This window comes from Myodes glareolus, chromosome X (genome assembly GCF_982192425.1).
Source record: "Myodes glareolus chromosome X, mMyoGla1.1, whole genome shotgun sequence".
NCBI classification, from domain to species: Eukaryota; Metazoa; Chordata; class Mammalia; order Rodentia; family Cricetidae; genus Myodes; species Myodes glareolus.
The window spans coordinates 48,745,619-48,762,828 of record NC_142053.1 but is presented as its reverse complement, the minus strand read 5'-3'; the positions used below and the strand labels follow the sequence as shown (position 1 = coordinate 48,762,828).

The 17,210-nt window shown below is 37.1% G+C and overlaps 1 protein-coding gene across 8 annotated transcripts in view; it reads right to left on the bottom strand.

The window, feature by feature from the left end:
- Nucleotides 1–13,517: 13,517 nt before the first annotated feature.
- Nucleotides 13,518–17,210, bottom strand: part of Rbm41 (RNA binding motif protein 41) — a 47,989-nt gene continuing 44,296 nt past the window's right edge. For 6 of the 8 annotated variants that reach the window (XM_087903089.1, XM_087903092.1, XM_087903093.1 and 3 more), the window contains one exon: nt 15,148–16,560. Coding sequence is in view for 1 of the 8 variants with exons in the window: in XM_048428485.3 (XP_048284442.1) it covers nt 16,517–16,560 (44 nt within the window). In the remaining 7 variants the exon portion in view is untranslated. Of the gene's footprint in view, nt 13,729–14,092; nt 14,238–14,969; nt 15,044–15,147; nt 16,561–17,210 lie in introns of those variants that run through there. The other 2 variants (XM_087903090.1, XM_087903091.1) reach the window with 2 other exon arrangements.

The following is a 17,210-nucleotide window of genomic DNA, read 5'->3' as shown; positions in this document are numbered from 1 at the left end:
AATGTACTCCTTTTTAATGGAAAATGCATTAAAATGGATATATTTTATTACAGGCACAACTTATACCTCCTCCAGTCATAAATACTGTAAAACACAGTTTTTGACTAATCCTCTTTTAGGCACAGGAACCATCTTTAAGGCCAGGAAAATACATTGACATGCAACAACGATGAGATCAATTTTAACATGTAGGCAGTGCTGTTAATTTGGACCACATGAGAGTTAAACATGGCTGATTGGAAGAATACATTTTAGAGCCCATAAACTTGAATAGCTATGACTGTAACTTTAAGGAAGATGACAATGTTAAATGTATACAATCTAAGCAAATGCTCTGCCATGCTTGCTCTAAATCCAGGGTCACAGGGAACCAAAATGTCTTAGTTAACTCTAGCCCTGTGACAAGTAGCAGAAATAAACAATGTAAAAAAGAAAGGTTTGTGTGGCTCCTGGTTTATAGAAGGTTCGGTCCAGGGCTTGCTCTCTCTCTTGCGCTCTCTCTCTCTCTCTCTCTCTCTCTCTCTCTCTCTCTCTCTCTCTCCCTATCTATCTATCTATCTATCTATCTATCTATCTATCTATCTATCTATCTATCTATCTGTATATATCTTGAGCTCTACATTTTTCTCTGCTCCCCTCCCTGCATTTCCCTCCCCCCTTCACATCTCCCCAAGGTCCCCATGGTTCCAATTTACTCAGGAGGTCTTGTCTTTTTATACTTTCTACTTCCCATGTAGATTAGATCTATGTAAGTCTCTCTTAGTGTCCTCATTGTTGTCTAAGTTCTCTGGAATTGTAGTTTGTAGGCTGGTTTTCTTTACTTTATGTTTAAAAACCACCTATGAGTGAGTTTATGTGATAATTCTCTTTCTGTGTCTGGGTTACCTCACTCAAAATAATGTTTTCTAGTTCCATACATTTTCCTGCAGAATTCAAGATTTTTTCTGTTGTGTAGAACTCCCTTGTGTAAATGTACCACATTTTCCTTATCCATTATTTGGTCGAGGGGCATTTAGGTTGTTTTCAGATTCTGGCTATGACAAACAATGCTGCTATGAATATAGTTGAGCACATGTCCTTGTGGCACGATTGAGCATCTATAATGTACTCTTAATGTACTCTTAAGTGTTTCACACACGTGTGAATTTGGGGTCAAGATCATTTCCTTTTTAAAAATTCATCTATCGATCCAGAACAATAAATTTCTCTCTCCTCTGCAGCATTGTCATGGTCATAAATCAATATCTGTGTGCACTGGATATGTTCCTTGACTCTATTATAGTTTATCTAGAATTGTAAAAATCGTATCACTTTGTTGTCATTAATGTAGCTTTATAAATATTGTCATCTGATGAAATTAACTCTTCCCTTTTTTCTTCTACTTTATAATTGGCTTGGCTATCCTTGGGGTCTTAGTTGTTTTTGATTTCCGTTGTGATAAAGACATTGTGACCAAAGTAACATGGGGGAAAATGCTTATATATTCTGATTACAGTCCACCACTGAGGGAGGCCAAAGCAGGGATCCTAGCAGGGTAAGAACCTGGAGGAAGGAGCTGAATCAAATACGGAGGAGCACCGCTTACTGGCTCGCTTCCCCTGCCTTGCTCAGTCTGCTTTCTTAGAGAACCCAGGACCACCAGCCCAGAGTGACACCATATGCAGTGGTCTGGGCACTTCTCCTTCAATCACTAATCAAGACTCTGATTGTAGACATTTTGTCATTTGAGGTTCCTCTTCCCAGACCACTCTAGCTGACAAAAAGCTAATAGGGGCACTTAAGTCTTTTCATTACTTTCTGCATTTTAGATTAATCTTGAAAATTTCCACCAAAATGAGAAAATGCATTGAGATTTTGATTTGCTTGAATTACATATACAAATCAGCTTGAATAGAACTGTGATTTTCACAGTGCCCAGTCTTTATATCCATGACCTTAATTTTTCCATTTGTTCGTTTCTACTTACTAATATTTTGTAGTTTTTAAAAAAAATCTTCTTACCATTTAACTCTTTCTGGTGTGTGTCTGTGCGTGCATGGGCACATGCACATGCCACAGTGACTATTTGGAAATCACAGGACAAATTGCAGGGTTAAGTTCTCTCCTCCTAGCGGGCTCTGGGAATGAAACTCAGGCCATTATACTGATGGCAAGTGTCTTCACCTACTGGGCCATCTCACCACCCTTCCCTCTTTTTATATGTAGAAGTGTTTTAAAAGAATCCTACATATTGTATATTATTTTAGATGGTATCTTAATTTTTCACTCACAATTATTTTTGTTAATATATTAAAGTAAATTAATTTTAATACTGACTTTTTATCCACTGAAATTTCCATATTAACTTCTCAATTCTAATACATAACTGTAGATTAATTTTTCTATGTACATATTTATATAGTCAACAAAATAGTCCAGGTATGTTCCAAGACTCTACTAGATATCTGAAACTATGAATACAACTAAATTCTGTATATGTTATGATATTTATCTATACATATATGCCTACCTGCAATAAAGTTTAATTTATAATAAGGTATATTAAGAGATTGGCAACAATAACTACTAGTAAAATACAGTAGTCATAATAATATATTTTTGATGTTTTTTTTTTTCAAGAACATCTCACTACGTAACTCTGGCTGTCATAGAACTCACTCTGTAGACCATGCTGGCATTGAATTCACAGAGCTCTGCTTGCCTCTGCCTCCCAAGTGCTGATATTAAAGGCATGCACCACTATGCCAAATAATAATAATATCATATAATGAAAGTTTTATTTGCTATTTCAAAATATCTTGTACTATAGATTAAGCAAATGATTTTTCTTCTTTAAGCTAAAAGCTTTTCCCATGGCTTATATTTGTATGTGTGAATGTGTGTACGCACTCTCCACTTCATCGATTGCAGGGTGAGGCTCGCAGCCACAAGTCCTTAGCAATTCTCTTGTCTCTCCCTCCTACTCCCAGTGCTGACTTTTTACCTGGGAACTGGAATCTCAAGTCCTTTTTGTGCTTACACAGCCAGCTCTGGTAGCTGCTGAAGCTATCTCTCCAGCCACCATTTTTTGCCTTTTAACTTAAAGGAAGCATTTTGCAGCTTATTTTGGTACATTTGAATTGGCAAGATTATTGCTCTTGTTCTTAGGGACACTTTAATTAAAATAAAGGTTAATTGAATTAATACCATGACAATAATAGCCCATCCAGTCTTAGAGTAAGGGGGATGGGGGTGTGACAAATACTCTGTGGGTACACTGGGCAAAGTTCTGATTCACACCACAGGCAGCATGGAAAAAGACTATACAATATTCTGTTCTATTGTGTTACCCAGAATGTTACGCAGTTTATAACTCATGAATTGTTTATTTCTGGAATTTTCCACATAATACTTTCAGACCATAGTTGGCTTGAGATCAAAGATTACTGAGCATTTTTTTGTGCCAGTGTGTGTGTGTGTGTGTGTGTGTGTGTGTGTGTGTGTGTGTGTGTGTTAAATGTCTGTAGGGGAAATACTGAAAACAGTCGTCTCCTGCACGACGACAATTTACTTAATGAGCGGTAGTTCTCGCATGGCACTCACTCCCACCTTGCTTCCTTGCCTGCCTCCCATTTGCCCACTTCTGCCAAAGTGCTCAGAAAAGCATCACCATTGACATCACCTGCTGTATGAAACAGACAATTTCCACAGGCTTTGAAATACCCAATATTTAGGGTATCATACCTGTTTGGGGTGTCGTGAAAAGAAAAAAAAGTGAGGGCTTCTGTACTCTGTGCTCGACTATGCTTCCCGGGATCTAAGTCTAACTGCTCTGCTCCTGCTCAGTTTTAGAGCCTTTCAGAAATGCTCCTTGCAACTTCTGGCTCTCTTGCCATTCATTGACCACAAGAGGTCACTCAGTCCACAGCGCTAAGGACACATCATCATTACCTCTGTCTTCTTGCTTCATCTCTTTTGTTTCCTCCTCCCAGTAAAACAAAGCCAAAAGACCTCTCATCGCTTAATGGATGGAAGCAAACAGACAGTAATATGTGAAATGTATATAAAAACAAAAAATAGACAAAGGATCACATGATGAGATTTTAGTCAGCTGTGTTCATCTATCCAAAACAGCCATAAACAAGACAAAATGCACAAAATACTAGATTTCTTTATTGAATAGGCAGTCTAGGGATATTATCTCTATTAGAAAGAAAATAACAGAGAAGCGAGCTCTTCATTTTCTCCCAGCTGCCTGCCTGCTAATATCTCTGAATTGAAGACACATAAGATTAAAGGCTATCAAGACACACAGAATTTGAAAGACATAGTCCTGGAAATGAGAACCAAAACAGTAATGAGGTGAGATGGAGGGAGTAGGGAGAAAGGAAATGAGGAGGAGGAAGAAAGGTAAGTAGGTAAGAAGAAGGATAAGAGAGAGAAAACAAGAGGCCAGAGGAACAGAGGGAGATGAGGAGGAAAAGAGAGAGAGAGAGAGAGAGAGAGAGAGAGAGAGAGAGAGAGAGACAGACAGAGAGAGACAGAGAGAGAGAGAGAGAATCTAAATCTTCTAGAGGTAAACAGAAGATTTCCTTAATTTTTAGCTGAGTACTGATTATTTTATGTTATTTGGTTTTATGAATTTGTTCTTTGACAGTTTCAAATATACTACCAATCCATTCTGATTATTCTCACCTTCTCTCTCTTATCTTGCTCCTACTCCATGTTATGTGGCATTATCCCGAGGAGACAAGAACAAGCATCTATAGACAAAAGTCAAGGTACCACTGAAGTTCAACTTGGTGAAACAATGTGTTTTATTGTGGCTACTTACAGGAATATGGGGGAGGGGTTACTCACAGGAGCAGAAATGACTGATAGTCAGCTGAATCACTAAAATTCCCACCCCAGCATGAGTGACAGCTCACCAAAGCTAGAACCTGGAGTGCATTGTACAATCTGCATGTAGCTCAACAGGTTGGTGAGTGTCCTTCCCAGGTAACTCAGATGGTTTGAGCTTCTTTAATTTTTTGTTTTGTTTCGTTTTTCAAGACAGGGTTTCTCAGTAGCTAAGGAACCTATCCTGGAACTCACTCTGTAAACCAGGCTGGCCTTGAACTCACAAAGATCCGCCTGCCTCTGCCTCCCAAGTGCTGGAATTAAAGGCATGTGCCACCATCACCTGACTGGTTTGAACTTCTTTCAGGCAGCTTGACTGATCTGAAACTCTTCCAGATGTTTGAGATAGTCTGAAAGCATCTCTCAGTAGTCCATACAGCGTATATATGCTTAGGGTTGGAGGGATCCAATGAATATGGTCAGTTTCAGGGACTTCCTGAAGCTATTGAGTTGTTTACTTCCAGAGCTTAGTGAGCTTCCCTATAGGATGGAATGCTTCACCTCCCCTTAGAACATGTTGTTTCATCTCCTCTTAGACCATCCTATTGCTTCACCTTTCTTTTTAACATCTCAAATCTTAATGAGCTTCCCTCATCTCATAGGAAATCATTATACAATACCCCTATCAGACCCCCATCCCCTCCTCAAGTCCCTGTCCTACGTTCATGTCTTTTGGTTTTGTTTCACAGCCTACTGTGTTTAACCAGGACTCTCTATGTGACTATTGGTTTGGAATTCTCAAATGGAGCCTGCTGGGCTCACCAGTGGCTGCAGAATTGAAGACAATGGCTCCTTCTCCCCCAGAAAAAGAACTGATAGTTCAACAAGGAAGGGTGGAACCCTATAAGTCCCTCCTTCATCCACAACTGACTGTTGACAGGTCCAGTATTGGGCAAGCCCAGTGTAGGAAACAACAGCTTCTGGGAATTCATGGTTACAATGGCTGTGTCATGCTCAGTGGGGCAGTATTTCACAGCGCTTCTCCCTACCCTCCAGCTCTTATACCTTTTCCACCCCTATTCCTCCATATTTCCTGAGCCTTTTCATGGAGAAAAAGGTAAAAATATTCTATTTAAGGCTGAGCACTTTCCCCTCATTCTCAGCACCTTGAACAGCCAGGCAAGAGTTTTGACATTTATTTGACATTTATCTCCCACCGTTCAATGCAAAAAGAAGCTTCTCTGATTATGGCTGTCTATGTGGATAAACATAAATATTCTGAGATGAGTTCGGTGCTATGCAGATTTAAACAGTACTACTATGTTCACTCCTAGGGCTCAGGGCCTCCCCATCAATGGGTTTTTAAAAACAGGATTTAAAGTACCAAGCATGATTTTTTTCTGTAGAATTGGTCTCAAATCCAGTCTAAGAGCTGGTGGTCATCTCCACAACAGTTGCACCAATATTGCACTAGTAGGCACATCTTGCCTGACAAAATAAACATAATTTCCTAAGGTTCACAGTGAAGACCACCATTCCCCTAGTCAGCCTGCATGATCACTCCTGGCACTGTAAAAGTTAGAAGGATGTTTACAGCTCCATTCTAGCTTGATTTGTCTATACCTAGTAGTCAAGGTGTGTAGTGTCATCAGCAATAGGTAGGGTCTATTAACTAGCTATGTGGGCAACCAAGAGAAATGGCAAGAGCTTGTGTTGTTTTCAGGGCCAACAACTCATAAGGAGGTATCTCACACATGGCACTGGGATTTTTGTTTAACCAGTTATGGAACTACCTAAACTGGAAGATGGAAAGAAACAAAGGAACAAAATAGGAAGAGCAACTTTTATCACTCTCTTGAGCTAAGGAGTACTTCTCCCAGGCACAGTGAAAAACTCCATAATACTAAGCTCTACGATTCAGTGCCCACAAACATATTTACTCAGCAGTGGAGACAAAAAGTTCTTGACTAAAAACCAATAAAGTTTACAAGCAAGCCTCAGAAGTATAACACAAAATCAAATTGATTAAAAATACCCTAGAAAAAACTTTTAAAAATTAAATACATTGAAAAAATTCTTCATTCACCAATAAAATGACATGATGACTGATATCCAATAAAAATTATGAGACATTAAAGAGAGCCTAAAATACATCCTACAATGAGGATAAAAATGAACCATTTAAAACACACAAAAGAAAACAATGAGATAACTATTAAGTATAAACATTAAAGCATATAACTATTCTGTGTTTTCCAAAAAGATAAAGAAGCATTTGAACATGATATGATATATAGAAGACTAAAAGTAAAATTTAAAAATTTCTGAGATGAAAAATACCCTAAATATGATTAACACTAGATTACACTTTGCAGCAGACAGATTAGCAAATTTGAAGACAGCAAAAGAAAAATCCTTACTGAAATACAGATAAAGATGGGCAAAAAATTTCTGAAGTATTTAAGACAACTTAAAACAGCCTAATACAGAGTTCAATGTGAGAACAGAAAAATGTTGAATCACAGAAACTATATGATGACAAATTTATAAATCTACAAATCTCAAAAGCTCGATGAATCTCAAACACATGAAATATGAAGAGAAATACACCAAGACATATCTTTAACTGCTTAAAACCAGTGGTAAATGGGAAAAAACTTAAAAGCAGCCCTCTAGAGATCACATTACACACAGAGGCACATTACTTCCAAAGGAACAAAGATAAGCAGGGCAGTGCATTTTTCATGGAGAACAATGCAAGCTACAAGACTGAGGAACAGCATATTTAAAGAGTCAAGAGAAATAAAATTCAACCTATACCTATGCAAATTATCTTTCAATATGAGTGTGAAATAAAATTATCTGCAGACAAATATATCAGCTATCATTCAGTCAGTCAAGAAATATCAAGGAGGACTCATTCAGATATGAGCTCTTGAAATGTCAAATGAGATAGCTGTAAATAACCAATTCCATGAAAACATTAAAAGATAAACAAATAACCCTTCCAACACAGATCTGTCAGAAATAACTTCATCAGAATAGTGGAAATCAGTAAACCTGCCATGGCCCTCACCTGCCCTGATGGTTCACTTCATTCCCCGTCTCAATTTGCCTTTATGCTTTTATGTGAAATATATTCATTTCATTCATTACCCTTTCTTCCTCCCTTAAAGATCTTTTCACTCTCTCTCATGATGCAAACTCCTGTGTTTGCATTACACACACACACACACACACACACACACACACACACACACACACACACAGTGGTTGGGATTTTCTTTGATCCACCAGCCAGCTCACAAATAAGACATACGGAGGCTTTTATTAATTATGAATGCTCAGTCTTAGCTTAGGCTTATCCCACTAGCTGTTTTACCTTAATTTAACCTGTTTCTATTCATGTAAACTTTGCCTTGGGGATTTTTACCTTTCTTTCATTCTGTATGTCCTACTTTCCTGCTTCCTCCGTGTCTGTCTATCTGTCTGGTCCCTGGTGTTTCCCTGGCAATACTTTTTCTGTCTTCCGCCAAGCCTAAATTCCTCCTCCAATTTACTCTCCCTGCCCTGAAAGTCCTCCTCCTTTGCTATTGGCATTTCAGAACTTTATTACATCAATCAGGTGCCTTAGGCAGGCAAGGTAAAACAAAAGTACATCTTTACATAATTAAACAAATTCAACACATCTTTACATAGTCAAAGAAATATTCTTCTACATAAATACATGCAACTCATCTTTACAAAGTTGAACAAATGCAATTCATCTTTGCATAAACAAATATTACACAAAACTCATACACACTGTGTATACTGTACCACATTTTCTTTCTGCATTCATCTGTTTATGAACATCTACATTGGTTCCATTTGCTGTCTATTGGGAATAGAGCATTAATAAACAGATATGCAGATATTTCTACTTTAAGCTGACTTAGAGTTTTTGGGTACACATCCAAGAATATAGCTTGGGTCATATGGTAGTTCTATTTTTAATTTTTAAGAAATGTCCATACTTATTATTTACATAATGGCTGTTTATATTCTCACAAGCAACATCTAAGGACTCTTCCTTGCTCTATTCTCATCAGCATTTGTTACCAACTAATAACCATTCTTACTGGAATGAGATTGAATCTCAATGAAGTTTTTTATGTGTTTGTTTGTTTTGAGAGAAGGTTTCGCTGTGTTGACCTAGCTGTCCTGGATCGCAATCTGTGGACCAGGCTGACCTTAAACTCAGAAATCTACCTGCCTCTGCCTCTTGAGTTTTGAGATTAAAGGCATGTGCCACTACTGCCCAGCTCCTAATGATGCTTAAATTTTCATTTCCTTGATGGTTGAAGATGTTGAATATTTTTAAAATATGGATTGTTCTTCTTTGGAGAACTATCCATTCAGTTAATTGACCTATTTAATGATAAAATGATCTACTTTCTTTGGTGTTTGATTTTAACCGTTCTTTACATATTCCAGACAATAATCCTACCTGATATGTAGTTGGCAAAAATCCTTTCCCATTCTGTGAGCTGTCTTTTCACTTTGGGAATTATATTTTTGGCTATGGAGCAATTTTTAATTTCATGTAGTACCATATGTCAATTCTTGGGCTTATTTCCCATGCTGTTGGCATCATTTCCAGAAAAGCCTTGCCTATTTCTATATCTTCAAGTGTTTTACCCATTTTCTTCTAACAGTTTCAAGTTTCATGTCTTATATTAGGGTATTCTGTCCATTATTTCTTTGTTGTTCTTACCCCAACATCCCATCTTATTTGGGGTTATGTTTTCATTTTTACTACTTCAACTTTGAGCCATTTTGTAACATTTTATACTGTGTTTTAATTATTTTAGTGGTTATTCTAAGAGCAGTGCTTCCCAACCTTCCTAATGCTCCAACCCTTTAATACAGGTCCTCATGTGGTGACCCATCCATAAAATTATTTCTGTTGCTACTTCATAACTGTAATTTTGCTACTGTTATGAGTCATAAATATCTGTGTTTTCTGATGGTCTTAACAACCTCTGTGATAGGATCATTAGGCCCCAAATGTGTCATAACCCTCAGGTTGACAACCACTGTTCTAGATCAATGGTTCTCAGACATGAGTAATTTTGCTGCCCCATAGGACATTTGGGAATGTCTACAGGTACTTTTTATACTCTTAAGAGGAGGTACTACTGGCATCTACTAGAAAGAGGTTAGGGATACTTGTAACTATAAAAAGAACAGACATTAAGGACAAAATTATCTTCTACCACAGTCAACAGGAATAATGTTGAGAAACCTTGTAAGCAGAGGTTTTTGTCCTCCCCAGTTTCACAGCTATTAAGTCTCAAAGAAACACACAGACGCTTATATTAATTATATACTGTTTGGCCTACTGCTCTTACAACTTAAATTAATCCATAATTCTTATTTATATTTAGTCATGTTGCTTGGTACCTTTTCTCAGTGAGGCATACTCATCTTGCTTCCTCTGTGCCTGGCTGGTGACTGACTCTCTGCCTTTCCTCTTCCCAGAATTCTCCTATTCTGGCTGCCCAGCCTATACTTCCTGCCTGGCTACTGGCCAATCAAAGTTTTATTAAACTAATAGGAGTGACAAATCTTTACAGTGTACAAGAGCATTATCCCACAGCAAAACCTTGCTGTAGAAATTCTGACTCTTAACTTCAGTTCATCTTAAATTCATACCTCACCATTTTTTAAAATTTATTAGATTTTTTAAACAATACCTTACCACTTTATAAATAAAAATTACTAAGTGTGTGAGAGGGAAGCAGGGACAGGAAAATCTCCACAAGCTTGCAGATCACCTAGCTTGTCTTAAGCAATCATAAACACCAAAGAGAACCTGTCTCATATAAGGTAGAAGGTATGGAATAATCCAAGATTGTCCACTGATGTGTATTTACATGCATTCACACATATGAGCATGAACAAATGTTAGAGACACATACTTAGAAACACAGTAAACACATGCATACACACATAAATATAAAAAGCATTTAAATACAATAGCATAAAAACATAAAGTATCTGAAAACAATTTTATAAAAGTGTTCTGAAAATTATGTTTGTGGGAAGTGGTTATTAAAGACAATTAAGTCAGTGGAGACATACATTGGTCATGGGAAGAAAAACTTGATATTGTTATAAATTTCTAATATCAGTGAACTAGAATCATACATTGGATTCAATCCATTCAACACAAAACATTTTTATTGACATACAATTATTCCAATATGTGGTATACTGTAACATGTATACAATATACAGTAACTAAAGGAAGAAAAGTAACATTTCTGCCTGTAGACCTCCAGTGTCAACTCTGTTATTTTGTACTAAGTAGAGTAGTTTGTAAACTAGTCACACTACTGAGCTAGAAAATAGGGCTCTTTATATTTTTTCCACTTACAATCTTTTTCATATAAACCTGAGGTTTATATGTAGATATATAAAATAGATAAACGAATCAAACACTTACTGACCATAATTCATAATTTATTTTAAAACAATTCTTTGCTATGCATATAATTTTACAATTTTTACATGTGAAAGGAAATTTGCAACTGATGAGATGTTTGAACACAAAGAATTTAATATTGTCTGAATATTTAATATTTAGAATGTAGATATTCAGTACTCTTTAGAGTAGGTTGGTATTTTGATTAATGCAGAGAATATCACTTTATTGCATATGTACTGCAAAGTCATGAGAAATATGTTTAAAGCCATTTCAGAAATTGTTGGAAGTTCTGCACTAACTCCAAGCCAAGATTTAATATTTTATATTTTAGGATGCTCAAGTAAACAAACCAAATAACTTTTTTAAATTAAACATTTTGATGAATACAACCCCAAGATATGCTAACACGATACTTAGATGCTGAAGAATGATGGTAGGGAAATAATGAAAGTCTTTGTATTCTATAACTAAGCCTCTAATAGCTGTTATTCTGTATTCTATAACTAAGCCTCTAATGGCTGCTATTCTACTCTCCCTCTTCCACATATGAATGAGAAAAGCAAAGTATTTTGTTTTTCTTTGAATGACTTAATGTCTTCCATATATGTTGCCACAAATAACAGAAATTTATTATTTCCATGTTATTAATATTTTATTGCATATGTGGTAACTTGAATGGACATGGCCCCTACGAGCTCATACATTGCAATATTTGGTCCCAGGATGGTGGAAATGTTTGGACAGGATTGTTGGAAGAGGTATGTCACTCAGGGAGAGCTTTGAGGTTTCCAGAGACTTGCACCATTCCCAGTGTGCCTCCTTTCTGCCTCCTATTTGAGGAGCAAGATGTGAGCTCTCAACTGTTCTTGTCTCCATGCCTCTGTTCTGTCATGGATGCTAACCCTCTGCAGCTATAAGCCAAATTTAATGCTGAATTTTAAAGATCCTTTTATTATCATTTTGTGTGTATGAGTGCTTCACCTGCATGGATGTTTCTGCATCACATGTGTGATTGTTGTCCAAGGTGGCCAGAAGGCATCAGATTTCCTGGAACTAGAGTTACAGATGGTTGTGAACCACTGTGGAAGTGCTGGGAATTGAACCCAGGGCTTGTGGAAGAGCAGCCAGTGCTTCTAAACACTTAGCTACTTCTCTAGCCTAAAAGCTTCCTTTAAAAGTTCCCTTAGTCATGGTGTTATGGTGTTTTATCACAGCATTAGGAAAGAAATGAGATAGCATATTTTGGCATATAAAATTTTTATGGGGAGCACATGTGTGCTACAATTTGTGTAGAGACAACTTGTGGGGGTCACTTCTTTTGTCATGGGTCCTAGGAATTAAAGTCAAGTACAGCAAGTGCTTTATCCATTGAGCCATCTCATCAGCTTTTACTATATTTTCCTTATCCATCAATTAGCATATACCTCACTTGATCTCATCTCTTAGATCTTGTGAACTATAATGAACACTGCACTCTTTACCACATTTTAAATTGATATGTAAATATTCATTGATATGTAAAGATTTTACATCTTTATTTTTAAATAAAGTATTATAATTATTTTAATTCATTTGCTTTTGATTCATCCTAAAATTGATTGCTTTATGCATTGTGCTCATAATATTAGAGCATTCTGGATTTGATATTCACTCCTATCAGAGTTTTTTATACCTTCCAATGTTTTCTTCTTACCCATTAGTATCTCTCAGTTTGAAGCTTTTGTAGAACAGGTGTGGTGGGCATACTTTTTCAGTTTTTGTTTGAAAATGTCTTATCTCTTCTTCATTTCCAAAAGATAGCTTTGGTGACTATTCTTGTTTCTAATGTTTTTCATCAAGCATTGTGAAAACCTGACTTACCCCAATTGCTTATAAAGTTTCTCTAGGAATTCTGTTGTCAGGTGAGTGAAGACACTTTTATAGAACTGGGCAGATGAGAAGTGCTTGTCCTGCAAGCTTGATAACCTCGACCAGGACCCCTAGAATCTAAGGGTGCAGTAGCACAGGTATCTCCCTAAAAGAATATGAGAGGCAGAGACAGGACAACCTGAAGTGCACAGACCACCTAGCCTAACTAATGCTGTGGCAAAGAGACCCTGTCTGAAACAAGAGGGAAAGATAAGGCCCAACACTGGAAGGTTATCCTTTTGCCACTCCATGAGTGCCGTGACACATAGGTTTACACATCCAAAAAGATGCCTCTATGTAGATATTATAAATCTGTATGTTGTGGACACTCGAATCGGCATATTTATTTACTATACACACGCATCCAAAATGTGTCTATAAATCTTTCTTTAAACTGTTTATCTCAGGTATTTGTTGTTATGGAAACAAAAGGCTTGCCTTAATGCAGTTGCTCTCCCTTCTCAGTAGTTTGTTTTCATGGTAACAGTTATCAGCAGTCAACAAGGTCCAAAAATATGAGATGGAAAAGCCTGGAAATACAAGACACATACATTTAAACGGTATCCTTTTCTGAATAGTGTGATGAACCCTCCTGACAGTCTACTCCAGCGATTCTCAACCTGTGGGTTGTGACCCCATTGGGGGTCCCATATCAGCTATCCTGCATATGAGATATTTGTATTCCGATTCATGACAATAGCAAAATTAGTTATGAAGTAGCAACAAAATAACTTTATGGTTGGGGGTCACCACAACATGAAGAATTGTTATTAAAGTGTTGCAGCATTAGGAAGGTTGAGAACCACTGCTCTACTCCATTCTGCCCGTATCACAGCAGGGATGTGGTCTGATCCTTTGTCCAGGGTGTCTGCATTACACCAACTATTCATTTACCTCAGCTAGCAGCTCCTCGCAGTACTCATGTTTAAGTAAGCCTTATCTTCTAAACTGGCTCCAGAGGGTACAAAGAGTGGTGCCAAAGAGGCACCAGCCCACAAAGTATGGAGGCACACATTAATTTTGGTACTATGTGGCAATGCTGCAGGGAATATAGGAGAAAAACAAAATCAAAATCTAGTAGACCAAACATTTGGTACTATTCAGTGACTCTTATTAAAATCAATATTGTATGTGAAGGATATTAGCTCTTGGAGCAACAAGTAGATTTCTTAGCTTTTTAATGGCAAAATTATATATACATATACAGATTTTTTTTTAAAAAAAAAGTTCTTACTTGTAGCATAGGCTGGCTTGGAACTCACTGCATAGCTCAGCTTAGTCTTTGTCAGCAAGCTTCCTATTGTTTGGTCCTGAGTGCATACACTACTCTACCTGGGTCAGATTTTTACATTTTCAATTTTAGGTAGTACTGGGGGTTGAATCTAGGGCCTCATGCATGCTAAACAAGTGTAATACTAATGAGTTGTATCTCCAGCTATAGAGGTTGTGGTAGTTTGAATGAGATTGGCCCCATAGGCTCATATGTTTGAATACTTGATCCCTAGTTGGTGAACCTATTAGGGAAGGATTAGAAAGTGTGGCCTTATTGGAAGATTGCTGCACTAGGAATAGGCTTTGAGGTTTCAAAAGACTCGCAGCATTCCCAGTGTGCCTCTTTGCTTCCTGTCTGCGAATCAGTATGTGAGCTTTCAGCTACTGTTTCAGTGCTATGCCTTCTGCTGTGGCCTGCTGCCATGCTTCCTGCCATAACGGAGATAGACTCCTCTCTGGAACTGTAAGACCCAAATAGATCCTTCCTTCTATAAATTACCTTGGCTATGGTGTCTATCACAGCAATAGAAAAGTAAGTAATAAAGAGATTTGGATTTAGTGGCTTCGGCTCACCTAATAGAAACAAAAGAGAAATAAAGTGACTTTGGGTTTTCTGTAGCAATCAGAGATCACACAATGCTTACACTAGTTAATGGAAATGATTGTCTTTGCAGATCTTTGTTTCATTAAAATTACTTTTATTTTTAAAAAAATCACACATTAAAATTCATTCTTTTGGTGTATAATTCTGAGTTTAACAAACACATACACATTTTTTAACTATAAACAACATAAAGTTCCCACTACTAAAAAAAATCCCTTGTGCCAACACTTGGTATCTCCTGGTTTTTCTGCCTTATTGCTTCACCTTTTCCAGAAAACACACAAATGAAATAAAACAGTAAGCAGCCATTTGAGTCTGGCTTCTTCTACTTAGCAAAATACATTTAAGATTTATCCAAGTTGTTGCATATATGGTTCCTTAGTTTTTATTGCTGAGTAGAATTTCGTCATCTGGATACACCAGTTTCTGTATCTCTGCACCAGTTGAAAGGTATCCTCGATTTTAGTTTTCTCCGTTTTTATGTGGTCTGTAGGTCTAGTAAGGAGGAGGTAAGGTTTTCCACCTAAGACGAAGGAGTCCCTTCTGGAAATCCTGGCTGAGAAGTACATCCCTGGGTAACTGTGCAAGAAGCTGCAACCAGGGTCCTTCACTTCTCATCCCTTAAACGCTATCAAAAATTGGAGCGTTAATCATGTGAGCAATATAGCAAATGAATAGAAGTTTGTCCTGAGTGAAGTCAGAAATCCTCAGAGTAGGTCTGACAAATGTTCTGGAAGCCAAGTTTTTTTTTAAGAATATTTAAAAATTATTTTAATTTAAAAAATATTGAAAAAGGTAAAAACCACTCCAAACCACAGCACAAGGTGAAGGTGTCTTTTCAGCATGTACAGTCCCACTTCAGAAGGTTTACAGCTTGTTATACACATTCCTTATTTCTTTCCTACATTTATTTGGAAATTATCTCTACAAACTATACACATGAACTACTTGCTTAAAAATGTATCCTTACTATACATACATCTCATACATACATACATACATACATCTCAGTTTATAACTTAATATAAAAACTTGGATATAAGTACAAGTCACAATATATTCATAGATCGAGTCCACTGTTTTAATGGCTTCATAGTATCCCACTAAATGGATGCGCCATAAGTCATTCGTGTTGACAGATGGACATTTGGATAATGTCCGAGTTCCCATTTTTGTGAGTTTCACTGAGATTCATATGCCACAAAATTCACCCACTTGGTATATTCATCACTATACAAGTATTAATGAAATTTATGAACATTTTCATCTACTTGCAAAGAATTCCCATCCACCCCTAGTTATCCCTACCTACCCTTTATCACTCTGTGTGTTTGTGTGCGCGTGCATGTGACCAATTCTGGATACTTCATCTACATCTACATCTACATGGATTGCTACAATTTTCCATCAGCAGTAACTGGCTTCTTTCACTGAACATATTCTCAGGGTTCTTCCATGTTGTAGTAGTGTATCTCAGAAGAGTTCCCTTAAAAAAAACCACAAAAACAGCTTGTGAAAAAATTGGACTACTGTTTCATTAAACATTTAGTAGAACGCAAATAAAATGCAATTTAACTCTGGACTTTCTTTGAGGGTATCTCTCTTATTAGTTATTATGCCTATTCTGACCTCCTTTATTTTGTTGTTGGCACTTCTCTTTCTAGAAATTTGTTCATTTTGGGTAGGACAACTTATCGACACACTAGTATAACACTATTCCATCATATACCTTCTATTTCCCAAAGGTCAGTAGCACTACCCCCTCCTTTCTCGTTCTAATAATTAGTCTACCTTTTCCTGTGATATCTAGCAAAAGGTTTGCCAGTTTCTTGCTTAGATTAATTGCCTTTTCTTAATTGCATTCTATTCTCTCATTTATCTTGCATGCTTTTTTGTTTGTTTTGGGTATAGTTTAATATTCTTTTCCTATGGCTTAAGATATAAACTGAATTACTGCTATATGATCTCTTTTCTCTTTAAATAGGCTTATCTCTAAACATGTCCTACATAGACAAAGTTGGCTATGAGCCACCTGATGTGGGTACTGAGACTCAAACGCAGGCCTCTAATAACAGCAGGCAAGCACTCTTACCACAGAGCCATTTCTCTAGCCCTCCTTTTGTGTTTCTTTATTGA